The sequence below is a fragment of the Phacochoerus africanus genome, chromosome 11 (assembly GCF_016906955.1).
Source record: "Phacochoerus africanus isolate WHEZ1 chromosome 11, ROS_Pafr_v1, whole genome shotgun sequence".
Taxonomy (NCBI): domain Eukaryota; kingdom Metazoa; phylum Chordata; class Mammalia; order Artiodactyla; family Suidae; genus Phacochoerus; species Phacochoerus africanus.
The window spans coordinates 56678769-56706281 of record NC_062554.1 but is presented as its reverse complement, the minus strand read 5'-3'; the positions used below and the strand labels follow the sequence as shown (position 1 = coordinate 56706281).

At 54.0% G+C, this 27513-nt stretch overlaps 1 protein-coding gene across 1 annotated transcript; it reads right to left on the bottom strand.

The window, feature by feature from the left end:
* Nucleotides 1-145: 145 nt before the first annotated feature.
* On the bottom strand, nucleotides 146-25337 carry ADAMTS15 (ADAM metallopeptidase with thrombospondin type 1 motif 15). Its single transcript, XM_047752733.1, has 8 exons — nucleotides 23438-25337; nucleotides 12794-12926; nucleotides 12216-12383; nucleotides 11542-11825; nucleotides 6356-6533; nucleotides 4566-4747; nucleotides 4288-4463; nucleotides 146-2835 (listed from the first exon to the last, which is right to left on the bottom strand). The coding sequence occupies exons 1-8, from the start codon at nucleotides 24392-24394 to the stop codon at nucleotides 2061-2063; spliced, it is 2853 nt and encodes a 950-aa protein (XP_047608689.1). The 5' UTR covers nucleotides 24395-25337; the 3' UTR covers nucleotides 146-2060.
* Nucleotides 25338-27513: the final 2176 nt, after the last annotated feature.

Below are 27513 nucleotides of genomic sequence, written 5' to 3'. Positions count from 1 at the left end.
CAGAAAAACATCATGACAGAAAAGAGCACAGAGACCCAGCTTGTGTCAGGAACGAAGTTGGTTGTCCCTCCTTGAAATGGGTCATCAAGCCGCTCCAGAGGGGCCAGGTGCCCCCACTGACTGCGGCTCCCTTCCCACCCACCCACTCCCGGCCCCATCCACACAGCCCCCGCGCCACCAGCTCCTCGCAGAGGAGGGTTGCACCAAGCACGGGGCGCAGTGCTGTCGTCAGCTAGCGGGTCCCCCTCTGCCCTGCAGCCCCACAGTGTCCACCTCCTCGCTCCCTTCTTCAAGGGTGACTGGACCCCTGCCTCAGAGATCCGCTTGCCCCCTTCCCCTCAGCGGGGCTTGTTTAAGGGACCCGGCTAGGGTCAGACTGGGATTAGATCACCATCCCAGGCTTGCGTGGCTGGCTGGCTGGTTTGTGGATTCTGACTATTAGAGGAAACCAAAGAAAATGGACGGACTCCCTCTCCCAGGAAAGACACTTACTGGGATGTCACCTCCCTGAGGTCCAGGACTTACTACCTACACTCAGAAGCAGACTCTCCCATGCTCGTGCTGGGGCAGCCACATCCTCAAGAAATACCCTGCTTGGCCAAAGAGTCCCTAGCCCCAAACACTTCCCTACGTGGAGCTGTGGGAAACACCCTGGGGTCTACTCCCCTGACGTGTCTCCCAGATAGACAGATCTCCAGCAGCTCCTACTGGTGGCGGCCAAAGGCCCTGGGGTCAGCTAATTGATTCTTGGTGCCTCCTGAAAACTTCCCCAAGGCACCTGGAGAGAGAGACCCTGTCGTCGCATGTGGAGGCCTGGGGTGGCCCGGCTGTGTGGGAAGCAGGAAACATGCACCCAAGTTCATCTCTGTGTCTGGGCTGGTCTACAGGGGGCAACAGCCAGGTCTGCTGGAAGCACCAGGGTCGCCACTGCCCCAGGGCAGGGACAAGGGCGGGTTCCCAGAGAACATAGCCTGAGGTAGCAAACAGTGGACCCCTTTATCCGACTGCGGAAACTATGGCCTGCGATGCACCGTGATGAGCCCCAGGTGGACCACGTGTAGCTGTCCACTTGGATGTTTAGCACCTGGCCCTTCTGGGCATGTCCCACGTCCCCCTTAGTGGATCATGACTGGAGCAGGGATGGGTTACGGCATCTGCCTTCTTTAAACCTTCTTCTGATGCCAAAAGCCATCAGAACTGGGGGCCTCTCCTCCCCATCTTAGGGTGACATTCCCACAAAGCTCAGACTCAGCCTCAGTGACAGCAGGACCCTCTAGATTGCTCCTCAAACGCCCTGCTTCAGCCACAGAATCGATCACCTCTCCTAAGTCTCAGGATCTTTTTTTTTTTTTTTTTGATGGTCATCAGATCCCTCTTAAAAAAGGCAACACTCTCCTTCAGACCGCCTATCTCCACCTGCCAGAAGCCCCAGAGGACATCTATTCGGAGGTCCCCCCACTAGTCTGATGACAAGAGACACAGGGAGAAGAGGTGGCCCTTTAAGGGAGGGCTGAGAAGGAAGTGCAAAACTCAGGACTGCCCCCCAACACCCTCCTCATCCCTAAAGGAGGGGCCCGGGCTCCAGCTACACCTCCCCCCACAGCCCTGTCAGCTCTACCCACCCCTAGCCAGTTTTCACTGTGCAGTCCACCTGGATCACAACAGAAAGGGGCTGAAAGCACCATAAAAACCTGCCTTGTTCAGAGTCAGCTCAGAGTCCCAGGGCCCCTGAGGATGCCAAGCTGCCGGGTCATGGCTCTTCCAGCAGCCCGTGGCCTCCCTGATGGGGCGAGGCCCCTGAAGTCCTGATGGGAGGGGCCTGTCCTCCAGGTCCCTCGGGGACTGGGCCTCAGCACCTCTGCCCAGGTCCACGCACCTCTCAGCCTCCCCTGAGGCCAGCCCAGAGGAGCCGGGGGTGAGGTAGACTGTGCCTTAGTGACTTGGCTTCCCCGCCCAGGTCCTCAGATGCAGGTGACCTCATGGCTTGGGCCCCCGGCGCTGTCCTCTGCCCAGGTCGGCAGCACCGCCGGTGTGGAGAGTGAGGAGGAGAGCGAGCCAGCTCAGCACGGCCGCAAGATGCAGAAGTCCAGCTCCTGGGGCTTGCGGCGCAGGTTGCACCGGTCCCGCGCCAGCAGCCGCCCTCCGTGGCCCACGCATTTGAGCGGACGCCTCTTGAACCCCCGGCCGCAGCTCTTGGAACAGGGTGACCAGGCGCCCAGCTCCCAGGCGGGGCAGGGCTCCCCGCAGGGGCGCGTCTCCGGGGGCCGGTGGGCAGCGTCGCAAGCGGCCACCCCGCGCGGCCCAGGGGACCCGCGACAGTCCACCTGCCTCCTCTGCAGACCGCCACCGCAGCTCACTGAGCACGGCCCCCAGCTGCCCGCCACCCAGCGAGCGGGGGGTTGGGGGTCCGGCTGCTCCACCTGGTTGGAGAGGCTGAGGACGCTGTTGTGGAGCACAGAGGGGGCCCGGGGCTCCTTGGGCGGCGAGGACCGGTCCTCCCGGGGCTCCTTGGGCAGGTAGAAGGAGTAGCGGACCCGGGGCGGCGTCATCTTCCCCACGGAGAGCACCTCCACTGTCAGTGGCTCCAGGATGGGCCGGGAGGCCTGCAGGCTCTCCACCGCCGTCCCCGTGCCACTGTAGCGCAGCAGGCTGCCCTTCACCACCAGGTCCCGCTCGACGGCTGACACCACGAAGTGCCCATTGAGCAGGTACTTGCCCTGGCTGTTCTTCAGGGCCAGGTAGTTGTCGTCTCCGATGAGCCCCTTGTAGCCTCTCTGGCGGATGTCGATGCTGGAGGCACCCGCCGGAATGGCCACCACAAAGTTATAGCCGTGCCTGCAGCAGAAGGGAGGAGCGTTAGAGGGATCCCCTCCGCCTGGCTCCCTTTCACAAACCCTGGCGGTCACACAGGCAGCAGGGTACAAGCCTGGCCAGCCCATTCAGGGGTCACACAAACCCAGTGGTGGTGAGGTTGTCAGTACAACAGGCGTAACCAGATCCACTGGCTGCACCCCTCCAAGGGGGCAGAGGGGAAGGGGGAGGGGCGGGGAAGGGGGGGAGGGGAGAAGACCTGGCTGGGGTACATGGCCCTGGAATCAGGGACCCAGACCACGCTTTGGCTGGGCCACCAACTCCGTGGTGGCTTCAAACAAATCAGCCTCTCTGGGCTCTGGTCCCCCATCTGTGCAATGAGCAGGTCAGAAGAAATGAGGACTTAGGTCCATTCTGGCTCCACTAGTCTATGAAAAGGACACCTGCCATTTAGCCACTGAAGAAAGTCGGGGGCTCTACCTTTAATTCCCCATCGGTCCCCTCTGTGGGTCCCCGAGGGACAGCCTGCAACACCAGCTGTCCACAGGGCTCCCAAAGAAGCCACACCCAGGGGCTCAGCAGAGGGCCCTACCCCCAGGGGATGGTCAAGGCTCCTGGACAGCCACGGAGCCCTTCCCATCACCAGCACCTGGGCCCCCCAGTTCTCAGAGCCAGTCACACCCCCTCAACTGAGACCACAGGGGCTCCGCTTGCTCCCGCTTCTTCCAGACCCTGAGTCTGGACTTTCTAAGGAGCACCTTCCCTGAAAACAAAGGGATTGTGCTGGACCTCAGAAAGCCAGGAGCCCAGACTCTGCAGAGGCATTTCTGCAGCTGATCCAGAACCCATCCCTGTCTCCCTGCAGTTTATTGCCATTCTCCGTTAATCCCATCCCCAAGGCCAGGGACTCAGGCTCAGGAAGTGGGAGGCTGTCACATTTGTCCCCAGGTATGTTGTGTCTTGTTATCATCATCATGAACATTTAGTGAGCATTTATTATGCACCAGGAACTATGCTAATTCATTTTTTTTAAATTAACTCCCTTAATCCTCACAACAGCAGGACATGAAATACATGAGTATCACACGCCCTTTATAAGTGAAGAAATTTAGAATTCTAAAGATCGTGTCTCTTGCCCAGAGTCATCCAGAAAATGAGGAACTGGGATTTGAACAGAGGTCAGTCTCGCTCTAGAACTCCAGACAGACCCCTAGAGTTCTGCCAGCTCCCTGATATTATCTCCTGTTAAGTGGTTCCTACTCAAGCTTTCATCTTTGCTTCTCTCTTTGTTGGATGAATGAATGAATGAACACTATACTTGTAGACGAGGTATAAGCAGCCTCTACAGCAAGGGTACTGGCCAGGATCTGACATTTACTCCAAGCTTCTGATGCCTGGGAGCAACCCCACGCACCCCACCTTCCCTCGCCCATCCCCCTGGCCGTGGCTATACCCCTGCTGCGGCCCAGAACTCACATGGGCTTGGTGAAGAGTCCTGACACCTTCTTACAGCTCCTATTGTCTCCTCCGCACACCCCACACTTGTCGAACTTCTTCTTGGAGCCCAGGTTCCCATCGCAGCCCGCCTTGATGCACTTGCCTTGGACGCAGACCGAGGTGGAGTCAGGAGTACACGGCGTGCCATCCACCACCTGCAGGGTCCCAGAAGCAGGAGAAAAGGAGCAGGGGCAGCTCAGCCCAATGCTCCCAGAGACCTCGTCCCTGCCCTGGCCTCCTGTCCCAGGGTCACTCACCTTGGGCGCCAGCACATAGAAGTAGCCAGTGCCATTGGCTCGGCAGATGAGCTTGCACTTGTCCCTCGGAGAGACACCTGAGTACTTGGGCACCCAGGCCACAGCCAGGGTGAGCCGGTTGGTGCTGTGGTTGTAGCCGTTGAAGGCCTCACACTGCTCCTCCCGGAAACTCTTACCAGAGGCTGGGGGGATGAAGCATATACAGGAAACTAAAGGGAGGGGCGGTGGAGGAGAGGGCAAAGAAGAGAGCCCCCCTCAGAGGGGGGCTGCTCAGCTTCCCCTGCCTCTAACAGCCCACCCCCCACCCCAACTGGGTGGTCCTCATCACTGAAGCCACCCATCTTGAAGGACCAAAGCAGGCGAGGACCAAAGGATGCAGGATAACAGATGGTAATGCATCCTGCAGGCCATGGTCCACCTTCCCCAGCAGTCTTGACTTCAGTTCCTTCTGAAGAAGGAATCCTAAACTGAGCCCTTCAGCAGTCTATTGCAATGGTTTTCAGAGGGTTTTTAAATGCATAAAACACATGGACTACAAAGAACATAAATCATATTAACCTACAACTGTCACTATTTTTTTTTTTTTTTTGCTATTTCTTGGGCTGCTCCCGCGGCATATGGAGGTTCCCAGGCTACGGGTCGAATCGGAGCTGTAGCCACCGGCCTACACCAGAGCCACAGCAACATGGGATCCGAGCCGCGTCTGCAACCTACACCACAGCTCACGGCAACGCCGGATCCTTAACCCACTGAGCAAGGGCAGGGATCGAACCCGCAACCTCATGGTTCCTAGTTGGATTCGTTAACCACTGCGCCATGACGGGAACTCCGTGTCACTATATTTTGAAACATGTTTGTGATGTGTGTGCTTCCTTGCTAAACACATTAAATAACGAGATTCAATAATGAGTCTAAAAACCACCGTAATTTTGACTGTGAACCAGCTATACTTTAATAAAAATAAAGACCACTATCATTTTGAAGTAGTGATGAGCACAAACGGCATTTTGAGAAGTCTGCGACAACTGAAATGTCGTATGAAATAGCCCACAATTTCTAGTGGTGGCAGAGTCACAGGCACTACTACTAGCACTGTAGTTTGTTGCTAATTTAAAAAAATAGTAAGTTTTAGGCAGAAAAGTTAGTTTTAAAAAATACTAAATTTTGGAGTTCCCATCATGGCTTAGCAGTTAATGAACCCGACTAGTATCCATGAGGACGCGGGTTCAATCCCTGGCATCACTCAGTGGGTTAAGGATCCGGCATTGCCGTGAGCTGTGGTGTAGGTCGCAGACATGCCTGGGATCCCGAGTTGCTATGGCTGTGACGTAGGCTGGCAGCTGCAGGTCTGATATGACCCCTAGCCTGGGAACTTCCATAAGCCATGGGCACGGCATTAAAAAGACAAAACAAAACAAAACAAAACACCTAAATTCCAACTGGAGACAATATTAGATTTTAGATGAAAAGGTAAGTGAATATAGAGATGTCATTTTTCTCCCACCGAAGTTCTTAGGCCTGGAGAAAGTATTCCTGTTTATGAAGATGGGCTTGTTGGCACTTGACTAAGAGGCTTCTAGGGTCTCATCCTCTTGGACCATTTAGCCCCCAGCCTCAGCGTCAGAAGAAAACACCCTGACAAAGGTGGGTGGGCAGAGAATTGATCCCAGGGGGATTCTGCACCTCTGCGCATCCAGACTTTGTCCCGGGCATTTCGAATCTTGATTGTAGTAACTTGGTGGCCTCCCACCTGCCTCCCTGGCCAGGCCATAGCCACTCCCTTCCCTCACCTGAGCTAGGGCAGGACTCCAGGTTGCACGAGCGGTACTTCACCCTCACGCCCTCGCAGTACTTGCCACCGTTGGCCGGGGCGGGGTTGCTGCACTGCCGCCGGGCCAGCTGCACGCCCCCGCCGCAGGTGCGGGAGCAGGGGCCGTAGGCCTCCCACTTGGCCCAGGAGCCATCCACCTGCAAGGAAGCGTCTGTTACACCCCTGTGGGTTGGGGCGCCACACCCATACCTGGAGCCTCAGGGGAGCTACACTAAATGAGACCCACTTTGTATCACGAGGAGAAAATTGGCCAGCAGATGATCCTGTGCCAGGGGCACACACAACGCTTCAACCTGTTGATTAGCAAACACCTCTGGGTTGTGGAGTCAGGTGGGCAAGTTCCATGGGCACCTCTGCCCTTATCTCATGGGTGGTCTTGAGCAAGTGGCAAAACCTCCTCAAATTTCAGGTGCCTCACGTGCAAAAATGGTGTGAGGTCAGAAGGAAGATTTAAAAGATGCAATGCGTGTAAAATTTCCCAGCACAGTGCTTGCCACCATGCAGGAGTTCAAGGTTTCTCCTTATCTATTGTTAGTGTCCTCACAAGAGTCTCTGCAGCTAAAGGCTGGCCAGACACAGCCTGGCTAGTAAACCATGTCGCCTTAGACGTCTCATAGATATCTGAATATTTTTATCTGTGAGGTTTCTATAATTGAGACTTTTCATGAAACCAGACTGGTCTTCCCCTCAGTGTTGGGGGGGGGTGCTGGATTTGAGAAAGTTTCACTATAAGCAGATCTAATGTTTATGCTAAGAGGAGATAGAGATAAGAAAGAGTTAAGCAATCCTAAAACTCTATTTGGCTTTGGGGTGAATTATGCAGTGTTGTTTTGCCTTTCCAGAGGGTGGAGAGGGGATAGGAAATTTATAGTCTTCATAATGTTGTTCTTAGGATGACAGTAAAGTGAGTTTTCAGCCCTGGATACACACAAATTGGGCAAGAGCAGAGGCGGCCCGGTTGTACAGGCTGGGATGGCAATGCTGTCACAGATCAGCTGGAGCCACCAACCTACCCAGAGCCATTGGCTCCATGTAAGATAAATACTTTATGTTAGATCTCAGCATATTTATCCTGTCTGTCCTCTGTCAAGCAGTTCTTGTTTCATTGTGTCAACATGTCTGTTGCATTCTTAGAAAAACACTTACCCTTAACCCCACCTTCTCCTTAGACTAGAGACCATCTCATTCCATCCCTTCCCTTCTAACAAGTCAGCCACACCAGCTTTTTCTACCGCCTCATCCTCCGAGCCTTGCAGAATGGGCCGAGTCCCCATCTCACCAGGGAGCACCCTCTCGATGGTCAGCAGTGACCCCCTACAGACTGAAAGAGTCTACGCCCAGGCCTGGCGTCACCAGTCTTCCATCTTTGCCTCTGTGGCTTCTGAGATGATGCTCTGTTTGTTGTTTGTTTTTTTTCACCTGGCATCACTTCTTTCTACCCATCCCTACAGGAAACACTCCTGCCACGAGCCATTCAATCACTCCTTCACCAAATACTTGGCACCATGTGCAGCAAATCCCTGTCTTTGAAGCAATCGCACCCCAGCAGGGAAGACAGGGGACAGAGTGGCAGATGAGGGTGGAAGCAGGTGGGGGAGAGCAGGATGGAGTCGAGGGGGAACATCTCGGTGAGGTGGGCTGCCCTGTGTTCTAGGGTCGTGGAGGCCTCGCTGCTGAGTTGACATTTGTACAGAGGCCTGAAGGAAGTACGGGAGTGAGCCGTGCAGATAAGGGGGCGCAGGTAACGCAGAGACCCTGAGGAGGGGATGGTGGAGTACTCCAGCATCGCAAGAGCAGGGAAAGCAGGAGCTGAAGGCGGAGACAGGCTCACTGTTCAGAGTGAGGAGTAAAATCCCGGAAGGGTCTGAGAAGTGGCAGAACCTGACTTCTATTCCCAAGGACCCCTCTCGCTGCCCTGGGGACAGTCTGAAGGACTACTGTCAGACACCTGCTTCTGTCCCTGCAATAAGCTCAGGGACAGAGTCTACAGGGATTGCTGAGGTGGCAGATGTGGGCCTTGGCCTGAGTGCCTGGAAGATGACAAAGCAGGTTTCACATGATGAAGAGGAGCTGTGTTTTACTGATATCGTGTTCCGTTATCCAGATGGAGAGATGGAGGTCCAGTGTGACATGCAACGTTCAGGAGAGAGGACTGGACTGAAACGCAGGAGTCTGCAGCACCCAAACATACATGGCATTTAAAGCCGTAGATCTAGGGGAGCCACCTAACAGGTGAGTGCGGATCGTGAGGAGGGCAAGGGCTGAGCCCTGGAGCCCCCAACACTGGGAAATGGGAGTGTGAGGGAGGGGCAGCCACTGAGGAGGAGGGACACAGGGGAGGTGACTCTTCTCAGGGGAGAGAGTGACAGGCCCTGTCAAACGCTGCTCGCAGGTCAGGCAACAATCACTGACTAGCAATGCAGAGGCCATTGGTGACCTTAAAAAGAGTGATTTTTAGATAAATAACAGGACTGAAAGCCAGTTTGGAATGGGCCCTGGAAAAAAAAAATGGCAAGACAGGGATGGGAGAGAGCCAGTTTCCACAACTCTTTCAGGGAAGGCTGCCCTGAAGGGGGTTGGAGAGAGAAATTGTGTTCTATGGAGAGGAAGCAGGATCAGGAGAGGGTGTGTTTAAGACGAAAGACATGTCAGCAAGTGTGTGTCCTGGTGGGAACGACAAGCTCCACAGAGGGGACATTCAATGCTGCAGGAGAGACAGGAGAGAATTGATGGGGCGCCTCCCTTAAAGGGACAAGAGGGGCAGCATCCTAGTGCCGAGCACAGAGCCTGGCCTTAGGTGAGAGCTGGGCAGCTCGCCGACGGTGCCAGAAGGGGATGCGGTGCTGGGAGCCAGGGGAGTCCTCTCCTGGTTACCTGAACACTTTGTTTCTCTTAGCAAAAGAGGAGGAAAAGCCACTGGCAAAAGTGAAGATGAGACAGCTAGAGCTGGTAATGGAGGGAAGAGAGGGGTGGAGGTGAGAAGTGATAGCTTAGGCTGCTGGGAGAGTGAGAACTCCCAAAATAAAATGTGATGTGACCCCCGGGGCAGCATGAAAGGCCCACCTCAGCGTCCAAGTCATTGATATAAAGTGAGACCGGTGGGCAGGACCCTGCATGGTTCTCCCACCACATCCACCCACACAGGCACCACTGAGGAGGTGAGAATCAGATGCCCCCAGGGTGGTGGCTCATCCCAGAGATGAGAGATGAGGATGGAGAGAGACGGGGGTTTCGAGGGTGTGTGAGGGGCAATTCCAACAGGGAGCCACAGGGTCTCAGCTCGATTGGAGGTTGGTCAGGATGGCAGGAAGGCAGATGGATGGATGGGTTGTGGGTCAGATGGGATTGAAGACTCACTGGAGTCCAAAGGCTTCTAGCCTCGGTGGGCAGAGTCAGATCCCTGGGGTGCTGCAGCCATTGATAAGATAAGCTTGGTGCTGTGACCTTAGCTGATGATGGAGGGCCAGGGGTGGAGAGGGGACCGTTTATTTAGAAATGAGGTTGAAGAGCTAGTGGATTCTGCTGCTGAAGGACTGAGAGGTCCAGAGCACATGTGGAAAAGGTTGTGTGTCTCAGATCATATTTCCTATATCCAATATCCTCTCCACCCATCTCTTCATCTTCCAGATTCATCTTCCCAGGAGGAGCTGGCCATGACTGGCTTGTCCTCAGGACCTTCCAGCCTCAGTGCATCAGGCTGGCAGTCAAGGCGAACGCAGTCTGGTCCCAAACCACCCTCCCAAAGATGCCCTGATGGAGCACCCATCTCCACAGCCCTCCAGCTCAGCCCGCCTCCCGGGCTCTGCTCCATCTCTGCCTGGTGAGACCCTACTCACCCCTCAAGCCTCTCTTCAGATCCAGCCTTCTCATCAGTTTCTCCAGGCCCCTTCCATCATCATTGACCCCTCCTCACTGTCTCCACCACACACACTCACGCTGTCTCAACCCACACCGCAACTTCTCTGTGTTGTGGATCGAAGCCACAGACTACAGTTACACATCTAGCCTTGCACACTGCACTGGGTGGCCCTCTCTGCCATGGCCCACATTTGTTTTTCTGATCACCATCATACCTTACCCAGATCTCTGAATATGGTGGGGTGTTGCCTGATAAAGGACTGAAGCTTTAATTAAAGGTACTTCCCAGAACACAGAAGATTTTACACAATTCTGTACCACACCCATCTTGGGGCAACTGAGAAAGTGCTTGGTGAATGCTTTTTCTCTACTGCCTCTGAGTACATAACACCCCAAGGCAAGCAGGGAGAGGGACGATGGCCACCAGGATGAAGGGAGAGGATGGACCTCCTTCTGCCTGGAAAAATGCAAGTGCCTTTGCTACCCCAACCCAGGAGCTGAAGAATATATAGTTTTAATCACATTCAGAGAATATCTGGGTTCTGAATTTGTTCCGGTTTGATTGCTATTCCTATGTATCAGGGAAAGATAACTTTTCTTCATTTACATTTCACCTTCAGGAATGGCCAACCGCAACAGAAACTGAAGCTTGGTTTGCGATGTAAGAAATGCCAGGTTCTGGAGTTCCCATCGTGGTGCGGTGGAAACAAATCCGAGTAGGAACCATGAGGTTTCGGGTTCGATCCCTGGCCTTGCTCAGTGGGTTGAGGATCCAGCATTGCCATGAGATGTGGTGTAGGTCACAGACACAGCTCGGATCTGGCATTGCTGTGGCTCTGGCATAGGCCAGCAGCTATAGCTCTGATTCGACCCCCAGCCTGGGAATCTCCATATGCCATGGGTGAGGCCCTAAAATGACAAAAGACAAAAAAAAAAAAAAAAAGAAGAAGAAAGAAAGAAATGCCAGGTTCGGAAGCACCGGACGAGGGCAGAGAGGAAGGAGCCCCTGAGTGAGCCAGTCGAGCCCCAATTGCTAGATTCCGGGCCCAGGGTTCCTAACAGGGAGTTGGGGCGAAGCTCAGGGCTGGGCCTGTTGCTCCTGGGAAGGCTCCTCGCCAGCCTAGGGCCTCACCGGGTTCTCTAACCAACCACATCTTTTCTCTCAGGCTTTAGAATCAAGAAGGGGACAGGACCACAGCCAGGAAAATCGAGGCACAGCACAGCAATGAGATCTGTGACAGGCGGGGGCCCCCAGCCACTCCCTGCACGCGTCTTCAGCTCACTCACCCGGTACTTATTGAGGTTGTGCCTCTCCACGCAGGTGCCCTTGAGGCAGAACTTGCCCTCACCACAGGTGGTGCCATCTGCCCAGGGGAAGTGGCGGGTCTGGCACACCATCTGGCCCTTGGCCTTGCCGGTGCACCACAGTTTTGTGCAGTACTGCATGTAGGGACATGGCTTAGAGCCCACGCCAAAGGCCAGCTCGCACTGCTGGCTCAGGGTGTAGCTGGCACCTGGCAGGTCCTCAGGCAGGGAGATGGGCTTGCTAGGTTGGTCCAGGAGGCAGTCGCCTGCAGGGAGGCAAGGGCATTTGTTAGGGATGTGCCTGGAAAAGTGGGGTATGGCTAGCGCAGCGTCTAAATGATAGGGAAAGGAGTTCCCGTTGTGGCTCAGTGGTTAACGAATCCAACTAGGAAGCATGAGGTTGTGGGTTCGATCCCTGGCCCCGCTGAGTGGGTTAAGGATCTAGCGTTGCCGAGAACTGTGGTGTAGGTTGCAGACGCGGCTCAGATCCCATGTTGCTGTGGCTGTGGTGTAGGCCAGCAGCTACAGTTCCGATTCTACCCCTAGCCTGGGAACCTCCATATGCCGCGGGAGCAGCCCTAGAAAAGGCAAAAAGATAAAAAAATAAATAAATGATAGAGAGAGAATGAAGGGGCCTCCTCTGAGGCCCCGCTTACCATGCCCGCTGTCCAGGAAGTCGGTGACGATGGCCGCGCTGCAGGCCGACCAGGGATGCGTGCGGTCGATCTGGATGAGCGTGGGGGACATCATGTGGTTGGCTCGGAGCTTCCCAAACACCTCCTCACACACTTTCACGTTGTCGTGGGGCATGTTGAACACGTGGCCTGTGGGGGAAGCAAGAGGCCTCAGAGGGCAGAAGAAGGGGGACGCAGCTGAGAAGACGCGAGGGGCGTTAGAGAGTCCGGGGCGACCATCTTCAGGTGGGTCACCGCAGCCTGACAGGCTGCTTTGCCAATGGCCTCGAGAGCATGTTCGTGAAAGGCCTTCCCTGTCCATCGGGCTGTGGGCTCCGTGAGGACAGGAGAGTATGTGACACTTGCTCCCCTGGGAGCCTATGAGACTCTGACTGCTGCTGGTGTGGGCAATACCACGGGCCACCTGGGCTGGGGCCATGGAAAAAAATAAGCCATTGTTAAGGCTTCGGGACAAGAAGGAGCAAAGGCAAACGTCCGCCCACTGCCCAGAAGACCCTGGGAGGGAGCGCTCTCCCTCTGCCTGAGAGCCCCTCGCTTACCCAGCTCGTGGGCGGTGGTGAAGGCAGAGGGGAGCCCATCATCCTCGATCACAGAGCAGCTTCGCTTGGGGTCGCACATGGTGCCCACGTCAGCCATGCCCAGCGTGTCACAGGTGGTGGCCCCACACAGGTCCTGCCGAGGTCGGGGAGAAGCAGAAGCCAGCCGGAAGTTAGAGGCGGTGACAGAAGGAACCAGAGGGAAGAAAGGGCACCTTGTGGGATGTTCCTGCTCACCCAGGCTCTGTGCCCAGGGGCCAAGGGGCCATTATCCATGGAATGAAGCCAGGCTGAGAGAGGAGGCCTCGAGAAGAAAGCCCTGCGGCTTGAAGAGATTCTACCCCAATCTTACCGGTGGGGGGCAACTAAAGGAAAGTAGGAGATATGGAATTAAACTAGAAGGGCCATTGCTTTATAGAGAGGTGGCCTTCCAGCCCAGACAATGGTGACTCCCCAGCTGGGTGAGGTGGGCAGGTGAGGGTGGCAGGCCCTCGTGACCCCATCCACAGTCAGCTCGGGGAGCCTCTGCCCCTGATGAGTGACTGCCTTCAGATGCCATGAATTGAGCTCAAATTCTCAGCCAAAGGACCACTGGCCAAACGCCTGTCCTGCCCTAGGCCTGGCTGCCACAGGCTGCGAGGAGACACAGCGAGGCAGACACAAGCCGAGATCTAAACCCAGCGCCACTGGCCACAGAGGTTCAGGGGACCATAGGCTTGATGGCCGCTACAAAGAAGGTAAATTAAATGGGTTGTGACCTAAACAGGAAGGTCCTTCTCTTTCTACTGAAACAGCTGGCAGTGGGGTCAGGGCCTCCAGTAGCCCTGAAGATATGCATTTCTTGGATGCAGAAGGAAAATGGGGCTCCTGCGGGGGGAGGGGGGCTGTCACAGGATTCATGAGCTTTGTGGGCTAGCAATGCACTCAGGCACCCCAGGGGCCCAGAGCTGGAAATGGAATGAGACCCTTGTGCTTGTTTGCCTCCTCCTGAGAAGACACTCAGAATAGGTGACATGGGTTCTCTCTTCATCAATCCCTGCCTCTAATGCAGAGGGAACATCACCGTTTAGGAGATTACATGCAGCATCTCGAGGAATCCCAGCCACAGTCTGAGGAGGCAGCGGCATTGTTACACCCACACACTCACGTGTCAAGGGTGGGACTGCAACGTATGATCACAGCTAAGCTCGGTGGTGATTTCGTACCTGCTGACACCATGCCTGCACTTGGCACTTGGAATCCTACTTAATCCTCTCACGTCCCTCTGGAATAAAGACTATTACCAACACCCTCCACAGACACCCTCCTTGGGCTTCCCTGAAGCTCAGAGAACCCTAGATCCCAGAGCAGAAATGCACATGTGGAGGCTGAGAACTGGACACTTGTGCTCTCCGCCAAGTCACAGCTGATGCCAGCCCCTTCTGGATCCACATGCGTGGGAGAAAGCACTGCGGGTGTTCCCTCAGAGCCTGGGTGTGCGCACAACACGCACACGGACCTGCCCGCTGCTATGTGTCTCTTTAGGGCTGTGTGCGTGCGTGTGCTGACATTGGGGAAAGGTAGACAGCCAGGGCACATAAGTGGGGCCAGGGGGCGGAGGAGGAAACATGGTCATGGGACAAAACTCAGCAAAATTTAATCCAAAGCACTCAAAAGTTTACCACCTGAGCAGTCAGACTTGGCTTCCCATGGTCAGGTGACAGTCATGCACCCTAATGAGTTAACATTGACTCTGGCCAGAGAGCAGCCAGGGTGACCAGACTGAACAGAGAGTACTGAGTCATTGGTGGGTGAAATACCATCCCACACTCACTCATAGCACCTCAGCCCCTTCTGGGAGCCCCTAAGTGGACCCCAAATTCCCATATCCTTTCCTCTCTTACTCTGAAGAATGTTCTCCTTCCCCCAGAGTTCTGAAACCTAGAAAACAAATGCTGTCAGAAAGCAGAAGGGAGGTTCACCTGACCAGTAGTTCAGGGAATGTGGCCTCTGGGGAGCAGGCTGACTTGATGGGGTGGCCTGGAAAAGGAGGGGAAGGGCTACGGTGAGGACAGAATAGCAGCAGGAAGGCTCATGCAGCGGCAGAGTAAGGGGGCCATGCCACGGGAGTATAGCATCCCACAAAGGTGGTTGCCTCTGAAAGTTCTGCCTGGCAGTCACAGCTTGTACAGAGAACCTGCAGGACAAGCATGTCACACTGTCCCCTGGCCATCATGTGCAGTCACCACTGGCCTTGTGTATGAGAGAGGGCATGGCCACAAGCTCCAAGATGCCTAGAGTCTGGCCCTGGCCCATCACAACTCAGGTGTGTCCCCTCGGGCAAGTCCCCAGGACCAACTTGCAACTAGAACCCAGACACCCCAGTGCTTTGAGCCTCTGCTCCTTCCCCATCCGGTGCTCGGCCCCTCTGGCCTCTAGGTTATGAAAGGAATACCCAGAACACTCTGCTAAGACCTAAGGTGATCTCATCTGCTGAGCCACATTGTGTAGCTGATAAAACCGAATCACAGAAACACGAGATCATGACATAGTGGTTCAGAGTCGCATCCCCTGCCCTGCTCAGCAGAAACAGCTGGAGCAGAGCAGAGCTCAGGCTGGGGTCCCACAACCATGGGGCAGCCCGCCACTCCAGCCAGGAGGTCATTCATGCCAAAGCCTCCTTCCTCCCAGGACTTTCTCTGAAACAGACATGCAGCTGCAGGCCTTTCCTGGCCAGGAGCAACCTGTTCTTTCCATCAAGACATCCCGGTTTCCCTGGATCAAACAAGAGGAACAAGGAAAGAGCCGGCGAACTTCCTGAGGGTCAGGGTGTAGCTGAGAGCAGCCATCCTGCAGTGACAGCTCGTCACTGTGGGAAGACACAGCTGCTTGGCTCAGAGGCTCTGCCTGGCTCTCTGCCCCGAGTCAGGACTCAGATGGGGACTTGCTGGGCCTCTGAGCTTTGAACACCTACAGGCGGCTGTGCAGGGCCCCGCCGTGCCTCATTTGTGGCACTGTCTCCACTCTTCTGGAACGAACTCAGATGCACTCCAAGTTGCCTTAACTTCTTCTCTTCAGCTCAGGCACTTGCCTCCAGAAACTGTTCTGGTCCCTTCCACCTGGAGGGTGTAGGCACTGCCCAGCCCAGCTCCTACCTGCCTTACTATTTCTGGTCAATTTGCCACTTCTTCTTGTAGCTACAACTGCTTTTCCAGATAACTCAAAAATCATCTTGGACAAGTACCTGATCTTCCTGGATTATTTTTTTCTAACTCCTTCTTTCTTTCTTTCTTTCTTTTTTTTTGTCTTTTGTCTTTTCAAGGCTGCACCCACAGTATATGAAGGTTCCCAGGCTAGGAGTCTAATCGGAGCTACAGCTGCCAGCCCACACTAGAGCTGCAGCAACACAGTATCCGAGCCACGTCTGTGACCTACACCACATCTCACGGCAACGTTGGATCCTTAACCCACTGGGCAAGGCCAGGGATCGAACCCGCAACCTCATAGTTCCTAGTGGGATTCGTTTCCACTGTGCCACAATGGGAACTCCTTTCCAACTCTTTCGTTCTATAAAAATAGTTTAGGATTAGAGCCACAATTTGGAAACAAACAAATAAATAAGGGTAACATCTGGATGTGGCCCAACCCCTGTTTACTAAAAGTGCTCCCTCCCCATCCACCACACCTGCCCACCAGCTGTCTTCCTTAGGGTCCTCCCGCCCACCTGCTCTCACTTCCCCTGCCAGCTACAGACATGCTCGTGTTTTCTAGACGTCTGAAGAGAGGGAGACCGACAAAAACCAAGCAGAGTAATTGTTGTATTCATACATGTTCAGTGTAGCCAACTTCCTGCCCACGTTGAACACCTGGGCATGTGAGCCTGTGCTCAGGTTTAAGGCCACATCATAGCTTCCAAGCTTTCTACTCACAGAACTGCAGAGCCACTCTCTCATTCTGCAGGTGAGGAAACTGAGGTTCAGTGAGCTAGGATCACTCCCGCAAGGCCAGGTCACTAAATAAGGATGGGGTCTGAACCCACAGCTTTGAACGCCCAGGCCAGCAGTGGCCTTGGCTCTGAACTGCAACACCCAAGCTAGGGGATCCTAACTGCTGGTGAAACCACCCTGCCCTGGTATTAACGCTGGCCCTTTAGCTTGTTTCCCATCTGAATCTCTATCAAGAGTCCCTGAATTTCCTTATTTACCTCCAATTCTACTTCTGTTTGCAATCCCCGAGGGTGGGAGAACCTTGCTTTGCTGGAAGAATAAGAAATCCAGCAACTCAGTGCCTGGACAGTGCAACTCAAGACACCTGGTGAGAGAAAGTAAAACTCCCTGATAGCTTCCATCAGCAGATTCTGTTCCACTGGAATATAAATCCCTCAAGATGTACACAGGACCACAGCAAGAGATGGAGGCAACCAAATAAGAATTGCCTCGGTGAGGAGGAGGAGGTACCCAAAGCCTACAGGAAGACCAAACCCTTTCCAGAAACCATCCCTTCAAGTCCAACAGGAGCTGACATTAAGGCACCAGATGCTGTCCTGAGAGCTTCATCTGCACTCACTCATGAATCCTCACAACAGCTTTAGGAGGAAGATGCTATTATTAGGCCCCGTTCTACACATGTGACCTGAAGAAGACAGGTAACCAGGGTCCAACAGTGAGCCCAAGGTTAGACAAGTAGTGAGGGACAGAGTTTGCACTGAATCCAGGCAGAGCACCCCAAGAATGAAGGGGCTTGGGCTCTCAGGAGGGCAAGATCACTCCCCCAGAGGGCCCCAGAGCACAGGCTGGTCACTGAGTGGGGAGAGGCCGGGAGAGGAGGGCAACAGGACCAGGGGCCCGAGTGCTCTGGGAGCCGTGTCTGCCTCCCTGTCAAGAAAGCACCTGGCTCCCTGCCCCACACCTGCACGGACACACTGACCCTAGCCCTGCGTGTCCCCATCTGCTGCCCAGCTCCTTGCTAGGCCCCTCCTTCCTCTGGAGCAAAGCTTGATGGCAAAGAGCCAAGATGAAATGCCCAGGAGCCTAAGCTCTCCCACCCTTCCCCAGGAAGGGAGGTGAACTACTGAGTTCCCAGAGTGCCATGGTCCTTTCTCTGTGGCCTTGCCTCCCTTCTGGGAACACAGTGAACCACGGCAATGTCACGGGCCCATCGCAGGGTCTACCCGGATGTAGAGAAGTCCTGCCTAGAGCAGTTTATAGATCAGTGGGACTGGCAGCTGTGAAGCCCATGGTTTCCACATGAATTTGGAAGCATCAGGCATACTTGCAGGGGAATGGGGCAGAATGTCTGCATCAGAACCATCTCAAACCTGCATTCCAGCCGGGGACCCATCGGTAATGACTGGACAACAAGAAATCTACAGAGCAATGACTAAGGCAGTGATGGTAGCAGCCCCCATGAACTGAGTGCCAATTCTGGACCACCCAGTGACTCATCCCCTGAACAGCCCTGAAAACCAGGTACCCCTATCATCATCATCCCCATTTTATGCATGAGAAGAGGGAAGTTCAAACAGCTGATTCATGCAGTGTCACGGATGAAAGTGCAAGTGCCGGGATCCCAACTCAGTTCTGACTGACCCTACGCCTGTATTCTTTCCACTGTGCCAAGAGACCCAGGCAAGGTGTCCTGGCAAGTGAGCCGGAGGGCCTCGTGTGACACAAACAGCTGCAGGGAGCTCAAAGGCAAGGGAAGGGCAGGACCTACAGAGGGACAGACCTCACCAGCCCTCCTGACTCAGCAGTGTTGAAAAAAAAAAAAAAATGAAAAGATTCTAGCGCACATCCCTCCCTCCCAACTCCCTTTCATTGCCCCCGCCCCATCACTCCCAGCTCAGTGAGGCACTTACTGTAAGAAAAGGAAGCAGAAGAACAATGACCTCACAGGCCAAGGAGAATCATCTCCCCTCTTTCCTGTCTCCCCCCACTTCCCAGAAGGAATAGGGTTGAGTTTCCATTTAGTGATAAAGATTTGCCAACTATTAAATACCAAATCTACAGTTGTCTCTCTCTGCTAACATCTTCCTCCAAGGTCTCACTTCAAAAAAGACCCTTACAAAAGACAAAACTCCAATTTGAAAAGATACACGCACCCCAGCATTCACAGCAGCACCATATACAATAGACAAGACATGGAAGCAACCTAAGTGTCTATCAATAGAGGAATGGATAAAGAAGATGTGGTACATATGCAATGGAATATTACTCAGCCATCAAAAACAATGGAGTAATGCCATTTGCAGCAACACAGACACAACTAGAGATTATCAAACTAAGTGAAGTAAATCAGAAAGAGAAAGATAAGTATCATATGATATCACTTATATGTGGAGTCTAAAAAATTATACAAATGAACTTATTTACAAAACAGAAATAGACTCACAGACATAGAAAACAAACTTATGGTTACCAAAGGGGATGGGAGTGAGGAATAAATTAGGAGTCTGAGATTAACATATACACACTACTATATATAAAATAACCAGCAAGGACCCACTGTATAGTACCGGGAACTATATTCAATATCTAGTAATAAACTATAATGAAAATTGAAAAAGAGTCTGGAAAAGAATGTGTGTGTGTGACTGAGCCACTTTGCTATACACCTGAAACTAATACAACATGATAAATCAAAAAAAAAAGATCTGATAAAATTATGATTCTTTTTAGTATTAGGAGATGTGTATAAAATACACATTATTGTCGTATTAGCATTCATTTGTCCGAACACTAAATTTCACTGCCATGTTGCAACTAGTTTATCATGGAAAGAATTGGCCTCTTTTTCAAATGAGGGTCCAGAATGCTGATCCCCTCTGCACAGTGTAGGGTAAGTATACATCCCCACAAACCCCAAGACCAGAGCAGGAAGACAAGTGCCAAGCTTGGGACAGAAGAGCATGAGGGAGCAGAGGAAGAGACGAGAATGATGACAGAGAGCCTGCCTCCATGGTGCCACAAGAGGAAGAAGAAAGCGTCAGAGAAATTGGGGAGCCGAGGGGGAGAGGGAGTAGCACAGCAGTATTCAGCTCGACAGGAAAACCAAGGAAATGAGGGAATGAGCAGGCAAAAAACCCCACGAATTACAAATCCAAAACAGTCAGTCCTACGGAGAAGACATCACAAATAGCAAAACAAGAGGGTCAAATGGAGGAGCGGGCTTCCTACAAGGTAGAAAGAAGCTTTCTGGTCATCACCAGTGGCTCCTAGCTTCTCCATCCTCTGTTCCAGTGCCTCTCTGTCTCAGCTTCTGGACTCCAGCATTCAAGACAATGACTCCCCACTGGGCTTCCATTAGAGGAGGCCCCAAGCCTTGTCCAGGGCACTGAACACCCCACATGGTCATGGGTGGTTTCCTTGTCCGGGTCCCTGATGTGCAGTAAAGTCCTGGAGGCCAGGGGCCATGTCTGATGAGGCTTTGTACCTCCACAGCCCAGGAGAGACTAGAATCAATAGATGCTCAATAAGTATTGAGAGAATGTATGGATAAATGAATGGAAGCCAGCCAACCACAGAGCTACCCAAACAGCAGAAACTTTGGTCCCAAAGAGAGAGAAGGGCAGCCCCGTGGATCTCAGCATTCAGGGTCTGGCTCCTGTTGCCCAACGCCGCAGATGCCATAGAATCTTCTCCTCGAGGAAATAAACGTCCACCCAGAAAGACTGGCTCTCGTTCTCCGCAGATCCTGGTTCCAAGCCTGTGTGACCTCACCCTGCTGTTATGTGCTGGAGGCTGATCACTTCGCTGAGCCTGATATGCACTCCTCCTCCAGAAACATGGACTCCTTCTGAAACTTTAAGTAAACTTGCCAAATAGTCAAAATACTTGCCGTAGAATCCATTTTTCTCCTTTGTGGACAGTAAAGGGTCCTCGCTGGGTCTCCATCTTCCTGGTGTTTTGATTTCAACACCCTCACCCCTCCCTCTGCCTGCCAAGAGGACAGCAGGGCTCCCCACAGCCTGGTTGGGCTTGTTTCCACCACGGCAGCCCTGACCCGGGTGGGAGAGAGAGCTGCCGGCCTGCCCTCTCGCTCTCCTCCAGGACCCCTGGTGTGGGCAACTCCCAGGAGCTGCTCTCACCTCTCCTTCACTGGAGGAAATGCCGTGCCCCTGCCACCCCAACCCCCGACCCCAACCCCGAGCCCAAGCCCTTCCTCACTGTTTCCTCCCCATGAAAACCCCAACCAGACTGCAGTCAGAAAAAGGCATTCCTCATGGTTCCCATTTCTCTGCGGGAAGCAAGAAACAGGTGACTCCAAAGGTGTCCATCAGTTCAAGGTCCTTTAGAAACAAAAGGTAATTTACAACATAAGCCTATTTCTAAAAACATCGAATCCAAACAAATTTTATATGTATATTTTTTTCTAATTTTGGCTTGAAAAAGCACTACTTGCACCATTATTATACTAGATAGGGTCTAAGCAGAGCCCACACATCTGACTTAATGGGTTACTCTGACCTTGCAAAGTAAGACAAAAGTCCCTCTCGTGCTGGAGCATCGAGGAGGCTCCTTTCCCAGGTTCCCGGAGACTCCACAGGGGCCACGTCTGGAAAGAGCAGCTGCACGCTGGTGTTCTCATCTTGTACTGTACCTTCTCCAGGGGGTTCAGGAATGAGCTATTCCTAAGACTCTGAGAATGCAGCAGGCCCTAAAGTCTGTGCTGGCAAGGAGTTGGGGGGAGAGATGTTTGTTCTACAGCACAAAGCACATACCTGGGTCATGGGCCTGCCAAGGGGCCTCCCCATTCTCTGGCTTTGCCCTCTCAACGCCTAAGGGAAAGACAGCTTCTGAGAGCCACATTATGCCCACCAACCACCGCTTCCGACCCAAGTGGTCATACATCTGGTACCCACAGTGCATGGTCAAGATAGCCCCCTGGGGGCCCAGCACATTCCACCAACAAACAGAAGCTGTCACGCTGTTTGATGGCTTCTTCAAAAGGCAGATCCTTCTGATGGCGTCATCCATATTCCCAGCAGGACTCCTCTTCCTAGGGCTGGTTCCAAAAGTCAGCCTTGCCCCTAGGCATCAGAGACTGGGTTTTGTTACCTCAGACCAGGGAGTGACCCCACAGGCCATCCGAGGTGGCACATGGGGCAGCAGCTGCTTTGTCCATTAAGAGAGCCTGTTCTCGGCCTTTGCTTTTTTTTCCCAGCCATCTGACTGCCGAGTTGGTCTGTGTGCAGAGATTGAAGCCACCTCCTTTGTAGCTTCCCCATGACTCAAGCAGTGCTTGTAGGGGCGGGGCAGTGACAGCTCTACAGACCTCAGTTGGAAGAATGAGCATGCACGGAAACGTACTCAGGCCAAAGACCTCCCGAGAGGAGCCAGGTGGTGGGAGGAGAAGGCTGGGAAAGGAGGAAGTTCAGCTCCAGGAAGAGGCCAGCTGTGCCAAATGGGTTAGTGTGGAAGACTGCAGCTCCAGCTCCATGTGCACCAGTCCATCTGGATACAGGGGAGGGTCAGGGCGCCACAGGTACCCAAGGATTCAGTGCCATCACTAGAATGCTGTGGTTCTGATGTTAACAAAATAAGAGCTTGGCACAGACCCAAGCCACAGCCCCCAAATCAGAGGAAGCAGGACACACACATGCCCCTTTTCCTCCCAGCTCCTATATCTGAGAAATTTCAGAACTCAAAAACACAGCACCCAATCACTCCAAGATCTACGAATCTAAACTTTCAATAGGGCCGTAGCAAAAGGCAGAGCTGCTTTTCTGATCTGTCTTTTTAATTCCAAGACTCAACATCTTTCCAGCTCTGCAGCTGGGATCTGCAGATGCTCTCCCCTGAACTCACTCCACTTCCCTGCCGCCAGGGGCAGAATCTGGAGGCCTGCGGTCAAGTGCAGTCACAGGAGGTTTCAGCAGGTCTAAGTCGGGAGCAGCCCTGCCTGCTCTGCCACCAGGTAGTATACATCACCCTCAGTCAACTGGGATATGGGAAGATTGAAAGAGATGTTTTCAACTCAACTCCAAGGGAAGCTCTACTTGAAACTCCAAGCTCCAAACAGGTACACTAACATAGCGGGCCTGCTCTGAATGGACCAGAGGCCCCTCAAAGAGGAGACAAGCCCAGCACAGAGGGGTGTAGGAGAAGCGTCAAGGAAGAAGGGGATGGATGCTCCCTGTATTGAGTGTGTCCTTTCACTGCAACCCACGAAAAATCCCAGATGAGTCCCACTATCCCAATTCGGGTTTCCCAGCACAGGACAGGGCGAGGATAACAACTGTTACTCATGAGAAAAGAAGCAGGCACTGAACTTCCAGTTTCATAAGCAGAAAAAGGAAGCCTCCGAAGAAGGTATCCGAAAAGACTTAGACGCCCCTCGCAGTAGGGGCGGACCTCTCCAACACCATCCTCAGAGCGCCTCCTATTTGTCTTGGAGACAAACTGCGGCTCCGGGGCGGCAACTTCCTGGGTTCCTGCCCCTCCGCGCCTGATCCTGGAGGCGTTCATTGGCCGGGCCGGGCCAACACCTTCCGAAGGAGCAGGCGTTCCTCTGCCCGCCCACGTGCATCCGGAAGATCCAAAGTGGCAGTCGGAAGAGATCAACGAAATTTAAACATTGCGCGGCACAAAGGGCATTTGGAGAGCTAAGGGCGGTGACCCCAAGAGAATGGGGGCTATCTGGGTCCAAAGAGGTGACAGATCAACTCACCTGCCTGGTGAAGAGGATGGCGGTGTCCCAGTACTCAGGATGCTTGTCACTCACTTTGTTCAGCTTCTTCTGCCACGCGCAGAAGTTGCGCAGCGTCAAGGCCGCGTTGCCCGTGACCTTGGGCCCTGTGTCGCGGTCTCCAAGAAGCAGCACCTTGACCACGACGATGTTGATGGGGTTGAGGATGCTGGGATGGCGGTAGAGTCGCGCCGCCGTGGCCAACAGCGTCAGCAGATAATGCTCCAAGTCCGCGCCGTGGAACTTGACCATGGACTCGTCTGCCACCACCAGCGTCTCCACGTATCGCGGGATAGACACGAAGCGCTTGGCGCGCCCGGACCTGCGCCGGCTGCGACCTTCCCCTAAGCCTATCCGCGGAGGCTTGTAAGCGTCCAGGGCCCGCAGAATGGCGGGGTTCCAGCCTGAGGCCACCCCACAGCGAGAGGTGGGATCTCCAGGAGGCCCGCCGGGGGCGCCCCGGCGCTGGAGGAGGTGTGCGCCCCGACTGTTGCGCTCCGCCGTCGGCGCGCTGGCATTGGGCAACGGGCTAATGACATACTCGGCGCCTCGGTAGCCGAAGGCTCCGCGTATCCCCCCGCACAGGCTCACAGCGGCAAAAGAGTCTGGCTCCGCGTTCACGTCTCCAGAGTAGAAACAACGTCGCAAGTCCGGGGAGCTCTCGATGAGTCCCTGGAGGGGGACGCCCAGATGCTCTGTGGCGAAAGCGGGTGCCAGGAACTGAGCATCCGGCGTCAGGTGTAGGTAGAAATCCTCCTGAAATGCTGTGATCTGAAAAATGAGTCCCTGATCCTCTGAGTCCTCGGGACCCCGCCGGTAATAGCGGCGGCCGTTGATGTCCGGGTCCAGTCGGATGGGGACCACCACCTCCCGCTCTGGCTCTGAGCCGCCAGCCGGTGCCCCGGCGAGAGCCAGCGTTAAGATGCCCAGCAGAAGCATGGCGCCGGGCAGCGCACAGCCGCGCTCTCGGAAGGGCTCGGCTCGGCTCCCCGGCAGCCGGCACCGTCTTCCTGAAGCCCGCACGCCAGAACCACCGACTCCCGGGGCCGCCCGCAGCTCCCAGAAAGGAGAGCCCAGGGAGGGAGGATCCTCCCAGGGCAGTGAGCGCGCACCGGGCTGCCCGCGCCGCCTACCTGTGCCTTTCCAGGCAAAGCGCGCCCTGGGAGCTTAAGTACAATCGCTGTCAAGTGCAAAGGCGAAGATTTGCAGCCGAGAACTAGAGGGAGGTGCCGGGCTGCTTCTCCGAACCGCAGCCACTCGCAGCGCCGCAAACCAGGCGCGGCGAGCCTATTAAAGGCCCCCTCCTCTTTGGACTGCCCAGTCAGCGCCCTCCCTCTCTCCCCTCCCAGCCTCCCAAAGCTTGCAGCCTCCTGGGGCCACCGAAGAACTCGGTCCCGCCTCCAGAGCTGAGAGCCACTTGGCGGGGAGGGAGTGGCGTTGAACTGAGGCGGGAGGCGTGGGCTGGCCGGAGAAACTAGCTCTGGAGTCTGGATTCACGTTGTGCTTTAAAGCTATGCCTCCTCCGCACCTCCCCTCCGCCCCATGCCCCACACATCAGCCGGGACCCACATCTGGCCGCTCCCTGGGCCTCAGCCTTTAGCTCAAGGCAGTAGGGCTCAGAAGTTGGAAATGAAGACTGCCATTGAACCCCCTTATCCCTCCTATTACAATATCCCTGCTCTTTCCTCATCGCAGTGTCCCCTAAAAGACCCAGAACCAAGGACTCCCTGTAAATGTGCTCCTGCTGCCAGAAGGGCACATTGCTGGGCACATGGAGAGACCTTCTGGAAGGTACGGCTGCCCAGACCCACAGTCCGCCCTGGGGGCAAGGGTGTGCTGGATGGGCTGGTGCAAATGGTTAATTTTCAAGAACTTTGCCTGTCAGCTATTAAACAGTCATTATTAAAATCTTTAATTATATGGATGTATAGTTATAACCTATGCTTAGTAATAAACTCCATCACTTCCTAATTATTTGAGCATAATTACCTGAGCTCTTACACCTTGGGAACCACTAGCCCTCCAGGACAGCGGCCAGCACCAGGAAGGAGAGCAGAGGTGCGGGAGTGGATGGTAGGATTGAGTGTGTGGCCTTCCCCATCTCCCAGGGCAGGGGCGGCAGGACAGGAGCTTGGAACAGGTCCTGTGGGAATGTTTATACCACTGACATGGGCAAACAGTGCCACTCAGGGCTTGGGGGGGGGGGGGACTGTGTCCAGCACTGACCATCAGTGCCTGGAGTGCTGTGGGGAAAGAGATGGTCTTCCCACCAGGGAGGGGCCGAAGCACTGTGGACAGTAAAAAAGTAATCATCCAGAAAAAATCCTTCCTCCCTGACATTCTTTCATTTGACCCTTGACCAAGTATATGGAGGACACTGGGGTGGGAGGCTGGGTGTGCACAGGTGGGATGAGACCATCAGGCCAAGGGTTCCCATTTCATCTGAGGGGGTCTGAAGAGCCCTGTTCCAGGCTCTTGACCTTGAGGTCCTCCCTAGATCTCCATAAAAATCACCTTCTTGGAGTTCCCGTTGTGGCTCAGTGATTAGCGAATCTGCCTAGGAACCACGAGGTTGCTGGTTCGATCCCTGGCCTTGCTCAGTGGGTTAAGGATCCGGCATTGCAGTGAGCTGTGGTGTAGGCTGCAGACACGGCTTGGATCCCGCGTTGCCATGGTTCTGGCATAGGCTGGCGGTACAGCTCCGATTGGACCTCTAGCCTGGGAACCTCCATGTGCCGTTGAAGCAGCCCAAGAAATGGCAAAAAGACCAAAAAAAAAAAAAAATCACCTTCTTTCTTCTGACAAGGAAGAAGGCAAGTAAAGGGAGAAAGGCATTCCTGGTCTCTCCTGATACCTGGAAAATCTTTGCAGAACCAAAGTGCTCTGGGTTGAGTTGGCAAGAGGAGGAGCCAGGAGGGGAGAGAATGGGATGATTTGAAGCCTAAGAAGGGGGTAGTGGAAGAAGTTTGGAATTTGCTTAAGAAAGTGGCTGCTCCAGTCAACAATGCTGTTGTTGAAGGGAAGAGAAAGCTGGGGCTGATCCATCTCATCTCGAGAGCACATTCTGCCCATTATCCTCTCCCCATGAAGGATCCTATCTGGGAGAGCCCCCGGGGGCCTTGGAACAGGAAGAGTGCCCAGATGCCCGCGGCTCTCCTGGGGCCCCTCTTCAACTGAGAGGCATGGGGCTGAAATTCATTATGTGAATGAGTAAGAAATGGTGTTTATGCTCTAAATGAAAGGGGGAGTGTGCATATGGAGGGCTGTGAGAGAGAGCATTCACGTTTACAAAGGCTTTCTGTGTTTGAGTGTTTAAAGAGGGCCTATAATTAAAGAGAAACTCAGACAACCAAGGGCAATCATAAGTCACTTATTTAGGGCATGCAATTGTTTTCCTACACCCAGCAGTTTTAATGGGGAGTTACACGGTTTCTAATGACATTTTACTTTCACAGGGATCCACAGCGGCATTTGGTAAGGGCTGGGGCATGTCACTCACGATGGCAGGCCCAGGAGAGGAAGCACCTCCCTGCCTGTGTGCCTCGCTTCCCCTCCCCCAATCACCCCAACTGTTCCTACCCCCCAGCACAGAATCAGGCCACTTGGCCTTTTTCAAAGGCACTCACCTGCCTTCGCGCTCCTACTCTGTGCAAAGTACAGCTCCGGGGAGCTTTGTGTGTGTCACCTTATTTAACACTCATCTCTCTCCTCAGGAAGCTGCAGCTCTGTCCAGTCACTTTGCCAGGGATTCCTCAGCAGGAATTGAGGCCCTTGGGGAAATTCTGGGGTAGAGCAGAGAGAAGATTTGAGTAGAAGCTGGGAGGGCTCGAGTATGCCCTCCTTTCCAATCACTGATCTGATTCTCTCATTTTCTCATCTGCCAAAAGAAGAGGAATTACCCTCCGTCAGAGGTCTTGGGTCAGAAGGCTGCATCAGAAATCTCTGGGCTAGATAATATCTAAGATTACTTCCAGGTCAAATACAGCATAACTGTCTGTGGCCTGTGAAAGGCAACCCGAGCATGATATTAAGAGCCCAGGCTCGGAGGTCTTATTGTG